The sequence below is a fragment of the Periplaneta americana genome, chromosome 15 (assembly GCF_040183065.1).
Source record: "Periplaneta americana isolate PAMFEO1 chromosome 15, P.americana_PAMFEO1_priV1, whole genome shotgun sequence".
NCBI classification, from domain to species: Eukaryota; Metazoa; Arthropoda; class Insecta; order Blattodea; family Blattidae; genus Periplaneta; species Periplaneta americana.
In genome coordinates, this window is record NC_091131.1 from 136952947 (window position 1) to 136967698 (window position 14752).

General features: G+C 38.7%; 1 protein-coding gene across 4 annotated transcripts in view; it reads left to right on the forward strand.

Moving 5' to 3' along the window:
• Positions 1 to 14752, forward strand: part of LOC138715373 (uncharacterized) — a 644942-nt gene that overhangs the window by 535159 nt on the left and 95031 nt on the right. For all 4 annotated transcript variants that reach the window (XM_069848222.1, XM_069848223.1, XM_069848221.1 and 1 more), the window contains one exon: positions 7083 to 7339. In XM_069848222.1, the coding sequence (XP_069704323.1) occupies positions 7083 to 7339 (257 nt within the window). The remainder of the gene's footprint in view (positions 1 to 7082; positions 7340 to 14752) is intronic.

Genomic DNA, 14752 nt, shown 5'->3' on the forward strand with positions numbered 1-14752 from the left:
TTTACATTTTTCGAAAGTAAATTTTTCCGTTCACTATTATTTCCTCATGATAATTTATAAAAATGTAACAATCCTTTGGTGTTACAACGAGTAATGCTTACATTACATTTTCAGGTAAAAACGTTTGTTTTATTCCCCTATTCACTTACAAAGAAAACATGCATAGAGAACCGACAATAGTTACATCTGAAAGGGGAGGGATGAAATTGCTATTAAATGGATGTTTATATTACAAAACATGTGAAGTTTGCTATGAAAAACATGTCGCATTAACCAAATGAAATCCTATACAGCAGATGCTTTGGTGTATCTTTCCCGAGAACTGCTTTATTGGAAATATTAGCAGAAATAGTATTTAGAACATTGACAACTAACTGGCTGCACGCGGTGCTATGTGCAGGTGTTGAGCACGGTGCGGGCTCAGTGCAAACGGAGCAGTGGACGCGTACAGTATCTTCTCAGTAGTAGTGGTGTCTCGTAGATCGACGCCTGTTTGTCATGGAAAGTAACCCGTTAAAGTGAAGGCCTTTGACGCTAACAAACAATTTTAATCCTGAATGGGAAGCAACATACTTCATGGAATGTAGCAAAGTTCTGTGTAGCTAGATTTTTCGAATTATTGGAAGAGATAAATTTGTTTCTGGAAATGAGTGGAGAACTTGTTGCAGAGCTGGAAAATACAAATTGATCACAGATATGTTCTGTAGTATTCAAGCTTTCAAAAATATGCCATCATTATCAGAACTCAACTTTCCAATGGCGATCCCTGTCATTTTTTTCAGGTTGCCACGTGTAGTCAAGGACTCTTGATTTCTTAGAGATGGGCTGTTATCTTGAAAATCTCCAGTTGTTTTCTTATGAATGGCTTTGAAGACAGATTTCAAGATTTGAGTGACCTAAAAATGGATTTCGATCTATTTGCTACACCGTTTAGCATAAATATTGATGATACTCCCAAACATGTCCAACTGAAACTAATCAACTTGAAATGTGGCATTGAGCTGGCTGATAGTTACAGGAAAAGACGTAGTTTGCTAGACTTTTACAGCCAATTTCATAAGTCAAGATATCCTCGTCTCCATAGGCATGAAGCATCCTTAATTTCAATGTTTGCTTCGGCCTATGTGTGTGAAGCTTTATTTTCAGCTATGAAACGTAACAAAGGCTATGAAAGAGCCAACCTCAGCGATCATAACTTAAAGTGTGTGTTAAGGATTCAGAGTTGTGTTTCATTATGTTCAAATATAGTTCATACGTACAAACCAAAAGATGTCAGAAAGCAAGAGAGTGTACCGAGTAAACCTGAAAGTTTCAGACTCTTAATTGAGATATGTATCCATTGCACAATTTATATCACTTTAATTTGAAACCATCTTTCCAGTATTATCGTTGTATTTGTCAATCAATATGTTTTTTTTTACATGCCCAGTGTATAAAATACAGTATGTAAGAGTTTCATTTGTAAATTGCTAACTTGCACTGACAATGTATTGTTTCGTTCTTATATAACTACACTTAAAAAGATGTTGCAAGTGTATGTTACAATTAAATTGTATTTAGTTATATTGGTTCAGTGTATTATTTGTATTTCTATAATGTAGGCTATTTCCATTGAGTTGTTTAGGCTATAGGCGTAATTTAGTGTTGGCACAAGCGAAATAATGAACAGTGTTTATCAAAGCGCATGATATATTCTTCTTTACTATCCTATCATCTATAATGTAATGGTAAACTCAACTACAGATTACAGAGACAAGCAGGCCGCCCCTGCGCTACGTTCCGCTCCGACACAGATCCTGCACCGTGAGCACCGTGCGCACAGAAGTAACACGGCGTGCTTGCGAGTTGGTTGACGGCGTCTTACTCAGTGACAGGATTCTTTCTTGAAATGAGGCCAAGACTTTGCCTGTCTTCTAAAGGAAGTCATTAAAACTGATGTTAAGTCTCTAAAGATTACTCCCTTCGGCCAGGTTTAATCCAGCAAATATCGGATCCATGGAATATTTGGCAACTGTTCTGCCGAAGGTGGGCTTCGAGGATTAGTGCTCAGCAACAGCCTTCGTCTCTATGCAGGGGCGGCCCGTCCTTATGTGCTACAGTGCTACAGCACAATGATATTTTTTGCTCAAATAAAGTGTTTGCAATACCATAGTATTTGATCTGCTATTTGATAATTTCCCGTTGTTATGTTCATGACGCGTTATAGAATGTTTAGTCTTCGCTCTTTGGTGCCTCGGGGGGTTCATTGTGCTACTCAAAACTTAAATGAGAATGTAGACAGTTAATGCGCATGTGCGAAGCTGAAATAACTGCTCTGATTGGCTATTTTTACGCGGGGAAGTGCTGTAGTCAGCTTCAGCACAACACAGCCTGGAGATTGCAAAAGTAAAGCGTAAGGAAAGATTGCTTGTTTGTGGAGGAACTCGGAACTATGTACAATGTATTTGGTAATTCAAATGTTCGACTACTGCTGCCATCTAACAGTTTTTTGAGGTACCTCCTGAATCAATCAGCAAGCGACGGAAAATTGAATCCCAGAAAATTGATACCAAGGAGGTATGTAACCGTATAATTCAGGAAACTACTCATCGTTTCCAATCTTTAAGCTACCTAGACGCAACAAAATTGTTAAACAGCGAATTTTTTGACAATTTTTTGCATAATTTTCCTGAACGCGAACTTGAAGTTGCTGTCAGCAGCTATACTGTACTGAACAAAAGAATGTTAAAGACACAACTTGGAGTTCTATACAGAAGATCCGACTTCCGAAATATAGATGGCTGTTCAATTGTTACAAAACATAGTCTCCAAAAATTCACGGGATCCATTCTGTGAAGTAACGAAGTTGTTAAATATTTTGGTTACAACACCAATGACCACTGCTGAGCCAGAAAGATGATTTTCTTGCTTGAAACGCATAAAAACGTTTTTAAGGAACACTGTGTCCCAGGATCGCCTCACTGCTCTTGCAATACTGTCAATAGAAAAGAGTATGATGTCCTGGATGGAGGGATTTAACGTTTAACACCAGGGTAATTGACAACTTCTGCAGTAGGAAGGAACTCCATATTTCGTCACTAGGCGAGTCTCAAATTAAGATAAATGCATATAAGTGTATACAGTAGGCCGATATAGAGATTGTAGCACACTCATTATTTTGACCACCAGCCGCTACTGTCTCTATGCAATATATTCTAGTAGGTTACCGGTACGTTCTCGTTTCTGTTCTTTTTTTTTTCTCTCTCTCTCAAACATTTTACACCAAGTCCCTATACTTTGGAGGACACAAGTAGCCAATAGTCTTGGAACAAACCGAAATATTTTCTGATCAGTTATGAGAACCCTCTCAAGAGCGCGAGATGATAGGTACACATCCCGTTTCAATATCTAATTTTACTTTTTTGTTAATAACAGGAACTATAAAAATATGATATGGAGTACGAAATGATAATTGTAATGAATATCGAAGTTTTCGGAAAAAAATTGCTTCATACATACATACATACATACATACATACATACATACATACATACATACATACATACATACATACATACATACATACATAGTGTTCTGCCCAAGGGCAGGTCATTCACTGCAAACCCAGCATTATCCAGTCTTTCCTATTTTCTGCCTTCCTCTTAGTCCCCGCACATGATCCATATATCTTAATGTTGTCTATCATCTGATTTCTTCTGCCCCGAAATATTCTCCCGTTCACCATCTCTTCCAGTGCATCCTTCAGTAGGCAGTTTCTTCTCAGCTAGAGACCCAACAAATTCTTTTTTCTCTTCCTGATCAGTTTCAGCATCATTCTTTCTTCACCCATTCTTTCCAGCACAGCCACTTCTTATTCTGTCTGTTCATTTCACACGTTTATTTCTAGTCGCTTCTCTTCACTCCGTCGTAATGCCCATGTTTCTCCTCTATATAATTCCACAGTCCGCACAAAGGACATCACTAGTCTCTTCCTTACTTCTTTTTCCAGAGATCCACAAAAGATGTACCTTTTCCTATTAAATTCTTCTTTTGCCATTACTATCCTTCTTTTCACTTCCTTGCAGCAGCTCATGTTACTACTTATATTACACCACAAGTATTTCAGGTCATTCACTTGCTCTACTGCCTCATTTAGTATTTGCACGTTTACCTTCATCATTTTTCTTCAAACAACCATGTCTTCCTTCCGTCTTGTTTGCATTTATCTTCATCCCATACTACTCACAACTGTCATTTAGCTCCAGTAGTATATGCCTTTGTATTGTCTCATCTTCTGATAACAACACCATAACATTAGCAAATCTTATGCACTTTATTCCTCTTCCTCCTACTATCATCCTTCTCATGTCCTGAAAACACTAAATCCTCCAAGTAGATGTTGAATAAGGTAGATGATAAAGGTCAGCCTTGTCGTACTTCTCTCCCTCTTTCACTTCCTTCTGACATTTCTTCTCCTATCCTGACTTTGACTCGTTGTTTCATATAAAGAGTACTGAACAGTCTCTCTTTCCAATCCACACATTTTCTTCTGGACTTCTATCAGTTTATTCTAATCCACTCTGTCAAACGCATTTTCTACGTCCACAAATACTATATACACTTCTTTATTTTTCTCGAAATATATTTCGCCGATTTTTCGTAGTATCTACTACAATTGCATCCCTCGTACCTTTTCCCTTCCTGAAGCCAAAGTGCTCTTCTTCCAACTATCCATCTTCTTCCACCTTAGAATATAAACGTCGATTCAATATTCGCAGCAGAATCTTCGTCGAGTGTGATATCAGGTTGATAGTTCTGAACTCATTACATTTCTTGGTATCATTTTTCTTCGGTATTTTTATTTTATTAAGTTATTTTACGACGCTTTATCAACATCTTACGTTATTTAACGTCTGACTGAGATGATGGTGGTAATGCCGGTGAAATGAGTCGGGGGTCCAGCACGGAAAGTTACCCAGCATTTGCTCATATTGGGTTGAGGGAAAACTCCGGAAAAAACCTCAACCAGGTAACTTGCCCCGACCGGGATTCGAACCCGGACCACTTGGTTTCGCGGTCAGACGCGCTAACCTTACTCCACAGGTGTGGACTTTTTTCTTCGGTATTGACAGCAACACAGTCTCCGTAAAATCTTCAGGCCATTCGCTTTTCTAATATATATTTCGTTTCATAATGACAGAATTTCCTTCTTATCTTCACTTAAGCATTTCATTAATTCAATGGGGATCCCATCAACTCCTGTTGATTTCCCATTCTTTATTTCCCTAAGCTCTAATAAAATTCAACTTCTTCCCTTGAAATAGAAAATCCTTTTTCGTCTTCTGATCGGCTGCTTCATTTTCTATAGCTAACTCATTGGACGATTCCCTGGTCCATATAATTCTCCTATATATTTCGTCCATGTGTTCAGTATTCCTTGTTTGTCTGTTATTTCATTTTCGATTTCGTCTTCTATGAAACATATGGTTTTTCTATTCTTAGTGAAGGCCAAAGATATTACTTTGCGGTTCATTAAATCATGTCTTCCTTTTCTCTCCTCTATCCTATCTCTGTTTCTTTACATTTCTCTTTCATCCAGTCTTCCTTCGCCTTATCAGTTTCTCTTTTTAGTTCGTTGTTTAATTTCCCACCTTCTTTTGTGCTGATGTTTTTCCATTTTCTCTTTTCCTGCATCTTCTCCAACACTGTTTCTGTGATCCAAGGTTTCTCAATTCTCACACCTTTTCTCTATCCATTGTTTCTTCTGCTGTTATTTATACACAGCTTTTCGATGAATACAGTAGGCCTATTCATTACTATTCTCAGGTGTGAATTCTAATTTAGCGGCTTCTCTTGAAAACATGCTTCAAATGTTCCCCTTTTCTCTTCGTTCTTCAGTTTTTCCATATTCAATTTCTTTGTCACCTCTCTTCCTCTTATCTTCTTCAGACGAATATCTACTTCGCCTGTCAACAGGACAAGATCTGTTTCCGTCCCTAAGGCATGTCCATGTGCATATTCTTCGTTTATGCTGTTGGAATAATGTATTTCCAACAATAATTGCATTTATGCAAATCTAGCTTTCAGGTAAAGTAGTCGGTAGAGATTTGGAGCGTTCACCCAAAGGTCCCGGGATAGATACCCGGCCCCAGAATAATTTTTCCCTTGAAATTATTCAAGTCTGCTTCACAGGGAGCTTTACCTGAGAGCTAGATTTGTATAATATATACGTTACTGTAGGTACGTTAACAGAAAACCACAATTTCAAGTCACACAGAGTTTGTGTGCACTCGATATGGTTTCTGGTGACTTGTCAGCTCACTCGAGGTATGTGGATATAAAGGGAAAAATTTAGACGGTGTCGGGTTAAGTTCCTGGGTAGTTCAGTCGGTAGAGCGTTGGCGCGCTCAACCAAAGATTCCGGGATCGATACCCGGCCCCGGAACAATTTTTGCCTTGAAATTATTCGAATCATTTGATTTCTTTTAGAGAAATTCACCAAAGATACTCCTCTGTCATTTTTTTTCCCAATCCATATTTTCCAACTGTTCTTCCCTCTTGTCCTTCTCTTACTTCTGCGTTCCAGTCGCCCATTGCGATTACGCATGTTCCCTTCTTCTCCTTCTCAACTATCTCTTCTATCTTGTCATAGCTCTCTTCCACTTTCTCGTCTGCTAATCCACTATGTGGCATGTAAATTTGCACTAGCACTATTTTCTTCCCTAGTAGTCTCACCATTATCATCCGGTCATCTACATAACGCACTTGTATCACTTTATCTTTCACACGTGGCCCGAATAATACACCAACACCATGACTTCCTTTGCACTCACAATTTGAATAAAACAACCTAAATTCATCACTCACCAACTCACAACTGCAGTATTTTCCCATCTCATTTCTGATATTCCCATCACATCCAGTCTGTTTCTTCTCATTTCTTCCTTGACGTTTTCTAATTTACTTGTTTGCTAGTTCTTAAATCTCGTAAGATCTACCCGGAAGGTTCAGTTTCGTTCAATTTTTACGCTTACAAGAACCGACACTGCCTGAAGACTCAATGTTGTGATTCTCATTTAATCTTCCACTCGATGAATTTCAGTGTAATGAAGGCTGCAGCTTGCGGCACATGGCTCGGAGACCTCATCACAGCACTCATGGTGACAGACATGATGCTGCAGGACAATCTGTACCCTCATTGGGCGTCATACTTCCGACAGATCTGGAGGCGTTCCAACATCCCACGTATCCTCATCTTCTGGGTTGGATCCGTCGTGGCTACCTCTGTCGTCGTCACTCTCATCGTCAGCGACTGGATTTCCTGGGACAAGCTTAACAGAGATTTCGTCGCCACAACAGGTAATTAACAACGTGCTGAAGATAAGATTTCACGGGGTACTCCCGGTTCTTTTGCTATCAATTCTCCATTAATTATTAACGTCAGTCCAGAATAGTTTAGATCCATTTCCGATAGTTACAGAGTACAGTGCTTTTGAAGGGGGAATTTGAGATCAAAAGATCTAAAATCTGAAGTGTCCGCTATTGGGAAAAGAAACTGTATGTCACCAATAGATAATACAAGTATTTTATTTAAAGTCCTTTTTTAACTACAAAGGATATTCAGAAATTAAAATACGGGAGTAAGGAAGAATGATAGAAGTCGAAATATTCGAAGAAATTCTCCACCAAAGCCATTAGACTATGTGCACTACGAATCTTACAGTATCTGTTTGGGATCAAATTCTCGTCCCTTTGCATAATATACCGTCAGCAGGATTGGTAAGATTATTTACTCGTTACGTTATTTACATAAAATTATACGTAATTTAACTTCTGGTTGAGGTTCTGGCTCATGTGTATCCTATTATCAGACAGTGTATCTCACTTGACGATATGTGTCTGAGGAAGATTATTGTTTGTATACACCTGAACTCTGATTAGTGTAATATGTAAGTATTTAGCGATGTATACAATAGAAGGGGAAAGGAACTGTCCACACTACCTCTTATCTCCTAGCCTAGTTGCCTCATAAATTATGCCTTATTGGTGTCGCTTATGAGCTTCAAACCCGCCTTCGGACAGTTGACTAAACAACATATGTAATTTATGTGGCGTAGAAGACCAGTTTTTACGCAGACGTAAAAACACTACTTCTTTCCGTATATTAATAATATTAAAATATTTTATTCAGTTCGATCCATGTACACCTTTAATATTTTAATGAGTAATAATTTCTGTTTGGGAGTTAGTATAAACTTGAAATTGAATATTGTGATGTCTGTGGTTGGGTTCACCACTTAGTCTGAGGTCTCAAATTCAAAGCATGGAGTGATGTTATCGAGGTTCTCTATTTCGAGATTTCGACTACAAGCCTCAGTGGAAAAGATTATAACAAGAATTTTATTGTACTTATTCTATTACTTTTGAACGCTTGGGATGATTACATGGTTGGGTTTTTTCGAGGTTTTCTCCAATCGTAAGACGAATATCAGGTAATCTATGGCGAATCCTCAGCCTCATCTCGCCAAATAACATCTCGCTATCACCAATTTCATCGACGCTAAATAAACATGTAGTTGACATAGCGTCGTTAAATAACAGAGTAAAAAACTACTTTTGAAAGATTATGAACATTTAATTGCTTATTTTTGAGAGTCGATTAATCCCTATTTTGTTTTCAATTTTGGGTTGAAGGTATCAATTTAAGCGGCTACAAGCATGATGCCTTTCATTAATATTTTTGTATCGAGTGGCGCTTTGAATTTTTTAATGTAAATTCATCAATATCGTAATTTATTTCATACAAGAATATTCTAGGATGCTGAAGGAATTTTAATGATTGATCATTTGAACAGAGGTCACCTGATTGCGAGGCACTACTAAACAGTATTAAACCACTCGCTCTCACAATTGAATAAAAATAAAAGAGACGAGAGATGATGTTCCATTTTCTTCCATTAAGGCAGTAATGCTCCGGTTCAGAAAAGTCATATTATTTAATATAATCATAATGCTGAGCTTGAGTTTATTTCAGCACACTCCCCTATATTCACCTGACCTCGGTCCTTACATTGTTTCCAAAAGTCAAAGAACAACTCAGAGAAAAAAGCGACAGCAGATTCACAGAATACCGATTATTGCGAAATGGGTCTCTGTTTTATTGATTTCTATTTTATTATAATTTTAATTAGAAATCTGTATTCTTATTATTTAAAATAATACACTCTCCATTTTCAGTTCACTATACTCTATTACATGAACTCGTACAGTAACGTCATAACTTCATTGACAATATTTGATTATACAGAATGAACCGTAAGTAATGTATTAATTTCAGGGAGTTATTCTTTGAAATATTTCAAACAAAATAGTTTAATACAATTTTCGAGATGAAAATTATTGCATATGAAACATTTCATAGCGTGTTTTGGGAAAGTCACTGATTTAATTCCCAATAAGCTCAGAGAGTAATTTTGTTCTTTACAAGTGCAGAAATTTGATACGAACAAATATAACTTTTCGTTCTGCAAAGGGGTTTTACAATGTTGTATTTGTTCGGATTAAATTTCTGCACATTTAAAGGACAAAACTAAAATGCTTTCAATCATTTATTATCATAATACACTGCTTCCTTAAATTGACTGAGCATAATGGGAATTCATTCAATGGCTTTCACAAAACACGCTATGAAATATTTCATATAAAATAATATTTATCTCGAAAAGGAAGAAATATGAGCAATATTTTTTTTTTATTTGAAGTATGAAGATTAAATTTCTGCACATTTAAAGGACAAAACTAAAATGCTTTCAATCATTTATTAACATAATACACTGCTCTCTTAAATTGACTGAGCATAATGGGAATTCAATCAATGGCTTTGACAAAACACGCTATGAAATATTTCATATAAAATAATATTTATCTCGAAAAGGAAGAAATATGAGCATTTTTTTTTTACTTTTTTTATTTGAAGTATCTCAAAGAAATTAATTACATTACTTATACAGATAACATTAATTGCTAGTAGATAACGCTCGTCGCTTATTCACTTGGAAATACTAAATAACGCAACATTCGGCAGTTGGAAGCATGCGTACGAGTACGCTTTGCCGTGTTACACTAAGAGATTTGGATTTTCTCATCAATTGTACTCCGAACAAATACAGATTCAAATCTGAAATTTGACGGTAATGAAAATATAATTACTGGCGGAAGACGATTTTTCATGGTCAAATTACACAATTTTAGGACGAGGTGTAGGCCTAACACCATTGAAATGTAGTTGGGAGTATTGCCTTTCAGTTTAATTGGATTATGTTGAGAATGACGTTTTATATGTAAGGACAATAACCATTGTGGGTACCGTATTACATCTCATGTGCCTTGCTCCCGAATGAAATGACTCGCAAATACTAAATATGTTCGAAATCTATCCAATACAGTAGTTACGGACAAACCGCAGCACAACTAGAGTTGTATCTTGAGAGAAAGCTGGAGAAACGGTGCCTTCTAGACCAGAGCTGGGCATCGAGAGCAGATCCAGACTCTAAACGGGGACGCTTAATATTCATCCGTCACTGAATCAACGCTGCGCGGTGTTCGGCGGGGAAGAAAGGGGATGAAAGGAAATCATATGGCTCCCCGTGAGAGAGTAGAAGCCGCTCTTGCTGCCCAGTCCTGTTCTGGACAGTCACCGTCTAATCTAAATAATGGAAATGCCGGTTTAAGTCGTCCAGCATTTTATTGCCTCTAATCGCAGTCCTGTTAGTGTTGTGTTTATATTCACTGTACGGATATTTCAAGGGCAGAGAAGTGGAGGAGAATTAATAGGTACTGTCCTACATAACAGAAACATACCGACAAACGACTCACTGGCAGTCTTAGTTTAGCTGCAGCTGCAGTTTATCCTAATGAGTGAACCTTGTTTATGTTGCATGCATACGGAATTCGATTGCGTCGCATACAACTCTCTTGGCTGTCTGTCTCGCGTACAAAAAATGATTTAGGCTATTTCCCAAACATTCTATATGCAATGGAATTTTCGAGAGGGGGTCAAAATGACCCTGCATTGCGACTTTTTATAATCTATTGCGTTAACCCTCAAGTTAGGTGTATTCCCAAACCCATACCGGCTGACTACACTAAGGTTCGCTGCGTACCCAGGTTTCGAGCAGGCCACCCCACTCGTCCCTAGACGAGTCCCCTCCGTGCGTCGCCAACCGGCGTTCGGAGAATTCTATGGAATGATGAAATGGGGAAATGTTGACGAAATGATATAGATATCCCTAATAGGGGAAACAGGAGAACTCCGAGAACCCCCCCCCTAATGCTACTTTGTCCGCCATAAGACAAGTGTCCACTATGGATTTTTCAATGAAAAATTGCAGACCTGACCGGGACTCGAACCTGGATAGGCTGAAGTTCCGACCACTCAACCACCGCAGGGAGTTATACAGAGTGGAAGTAATATAACTGTACAGATTGAAGGAGGCAATGGAATAGGTTAACCCTCTGATGCATGACTGTTTTTCCCCCCTTTTAATGCATGACATGGGCCTACGAGGCCCGCACTTACTTGCGATGTGAAATACGGTGTTAATTTGAATTGTAATGTAAAATACCGTGTTAATTACAATTAATATGTTTATTTATTTATATTATACTAAATGTTTAATTTTATTCTTTTAATTATAAATATAAACTAATCAATTTTCAATTTCTAGCCGTGGAGAATTAAAATATAAACATTCACATGTTAGATTCTCTTTTCATTTTACTTCTAAACTGTTTTCAAGATTTTAACTGTTTACATTCACAGCATATTACGAGGTGCATCCAGAAAGTAAGTTCCAATGCCCGCAAAGGAGAAAAGCATCAATAAGTAAGAAATATTTATTGCACTATTTACATATTCACTGGCTACTTCTCAACATAGTCACCACAGTCATTGAGCCGTTTATCATACCTGTGCACCATCGTTTGTATGCCCTTGTCATAGGAATCTGCCGCTAACCTCTAGGGTCATGAAGCCACTGTCATCAGTATCTCAACGTCGTAGTGGAAACGTTTTCCAGCCAAAATGCGCTTCATAAGTCGGAAGAGATAAATGTCACATGGCGTGATGTCGGGTGGATAGTCGACGATCTCCCATCCAAACTGAAGCAACAGATTGTGTGTGGCATTGACTATATGTGGTCGTGCGTTGTCATGCATAAGCGTAATGACTCTTTATTCCACGTCTCTTGTTCTGGATTGCCCTCCTCAGATTTGCAATGTCTGAAAATACCGCTCAGCATTAACTGCCTCCCCTCGCGATAAAAACTTGCACGTGACGTCACCACGTCGAACCCAGAAGACAGTGCACATGCTTTTTGACAGAGACTGTCTGCTTGAATTTGGTCCCCACAGGTGAACCACTATGCCGCCAATGCATGGATTGTTGTTTTGTTTCTGCTGTGGCACGCAACACCCAAGTTTCATCCCCAGTGACAACATTGTCGAGAAACTCGTCACCTTTCTCTGCATACCGCTGAAGGAATGTCAATGCTGCGGCCAGTCGTTTCGTTTTGTGTTCATCTGTCAGCCGCTTTGGCACCCATCTTGCACACACTTTCCGAAACCAAGCCACCGGGAGACGATTTCGTGCAGAAGTGAGCGAGACTTCTGGGGGAATTGACCAGAGAGTTCCGAAATTGTGAAGTGCCGGTTCTGAAAAACTGCTTGCCACACACTTTCCATCAGTTTTGGCGTCACCGTGACGGTCGGCCACTACGGTCTTCGTCATGCACATTGGTTCAGCCTTCAGTGGATTGCCTACACCACGTCTGACCATACTTTCGCTCATAATGTCGGGTCCATACACGTTGCACAATTGGCGGTGGATCTCTGGTGGAGATTGCTTCTGAGCGTGCAGAAATCGGATAATTACACGAATGTCGAAGTTGGCGGGAGAGAATATAAGTGCAGCCATTTTCTCCTAGCGTTGTGCAATAACTACTACCATCATAATTCTGGAAGTGCACTGAGTTATTCCCACATATCCTATCTCTACTGCTACGCATGTACATTCTCATCCAACTAGCCATGCCATCTCTGTACGTGATTGGAACTTACTTCCTGGATGAACCTCGTACCATACTTTGCTCACTGCGCACATTTCTTTGGCATGCCTATGTTCCTCCCAGTATATACATTATTGCATCGAAAGCGCAGGCATTTTCGCATCACAGATCCAGAAAATTTTTGTTCCATTTTTTTGAGCTTGTTTGGCATGTACTGTAAAAATGGACAGCACCCTCTGAAAGGAATTAGCTGTTTATCTACGGTCGTGCACTCACTGGGCACATACTTCTTGCAATTCTCGATGAAAATGCTTCATACATAACGAAACACATCCAAACTCTCTGCTTGAAGTCTTTTATCCCAAGTCCTCTTGTTATCAAAACGCAATGCTTTACGAATTGTCTCAAAAGATTTACTGATATGCATGCTCTGTATTGGGGATTGCTATTAGAAGAGGAAAATATTTATCGCATTACTTCTTTAGAATTCTTCACTACACCAGCTAACACAAGTATTTCAATAAATGCCTCCAACACTTGTTGAGATAATATTTACGTTTGGTAGGTTTTCCACTCATTTCTCAGTGTAATTTACTTCACTCCCGAGCACACCAGGACGATCAAAACAGTGTCAGATGAAGTTTCTGCAGGAATATTATATAAATATATTTAAATAATTTTTTACGGGAGCTTGGAAGTTTCTCAGAAGTTAATAATTAATACGGGCCTCACAAGGGAACCTTCTATCATGGTGAATTGAAAAGGCGGTAATGCCATATATGTTTGGAAAGAGGAGGCAAAAGTAAGTCAGCAGGTGAAATTTTTCCGCCTGAGATCCATAAGGATAAAAGTTATGGGACTTTAAATTTAACATGGCAGTCTGTGGGAAGTGACTCAATGTGCATACTCAAAGGTTAAAATGAAGTTGTTTTTGAAGTCACTGCATTGCAAACGAGATATTCAGCTATTGTGCATCTGAATTGCAAACATTATGGATATCGATCTTCATGCAATGAAGAAATTCTGGGCGAAAATACTTGCGAAAGCATATCCTTCATATCTGCCTTCCGCATATTCGCTGAATTAGAAGCATATGATTTGATGTTATATGAGTCAGCAAGTTTATTTTTAGGGAACATTTTCTGTGAATCGGCTGACAGAAGATACATTGGGGAGGAGATTTGTCCGTCCATGGAAATGACTGGCATACGTCGTCGCAGCCTCTGATACTACTGTGGGATAAAATTTGTTCCCTCCTTTTAAACGCAGGGTTCGTCCGGAGTGAATCTCTTTTTTCAAATCGACTTTGATCAGTGTTGAGGATCTAGCGAAGAGTGAAGCCACGATCGATGAACAACTGCTTCATCTTCGACACGAAGCTATCTGATTTCTGCTTCACCTCTCTCTCTTTGCTGCGAAGTTTCTACTCACTTTATGCGCCACAGAACGAGAAACGGTGTGATTCCGCTTCTTGAATCTCCATACCCACGAGTCAGAAGCTCTGAAGTTAAGACGGTCGTCAGGATCAATTTGAGCCTTCACTTGTATGCCCCAAAGCCTGATAGTTCTGTCATGTATGACAGCGTTCGTACTTGACATTTCTTTGAAATGTTGCAGAACCATGGCATTATTATCTGCCATTCCAGGTTTTTTCTTCTTCTTCTTCTTCTCCTTCTTCTTCACTTTTGCATCGTAATCGTAAAGCATC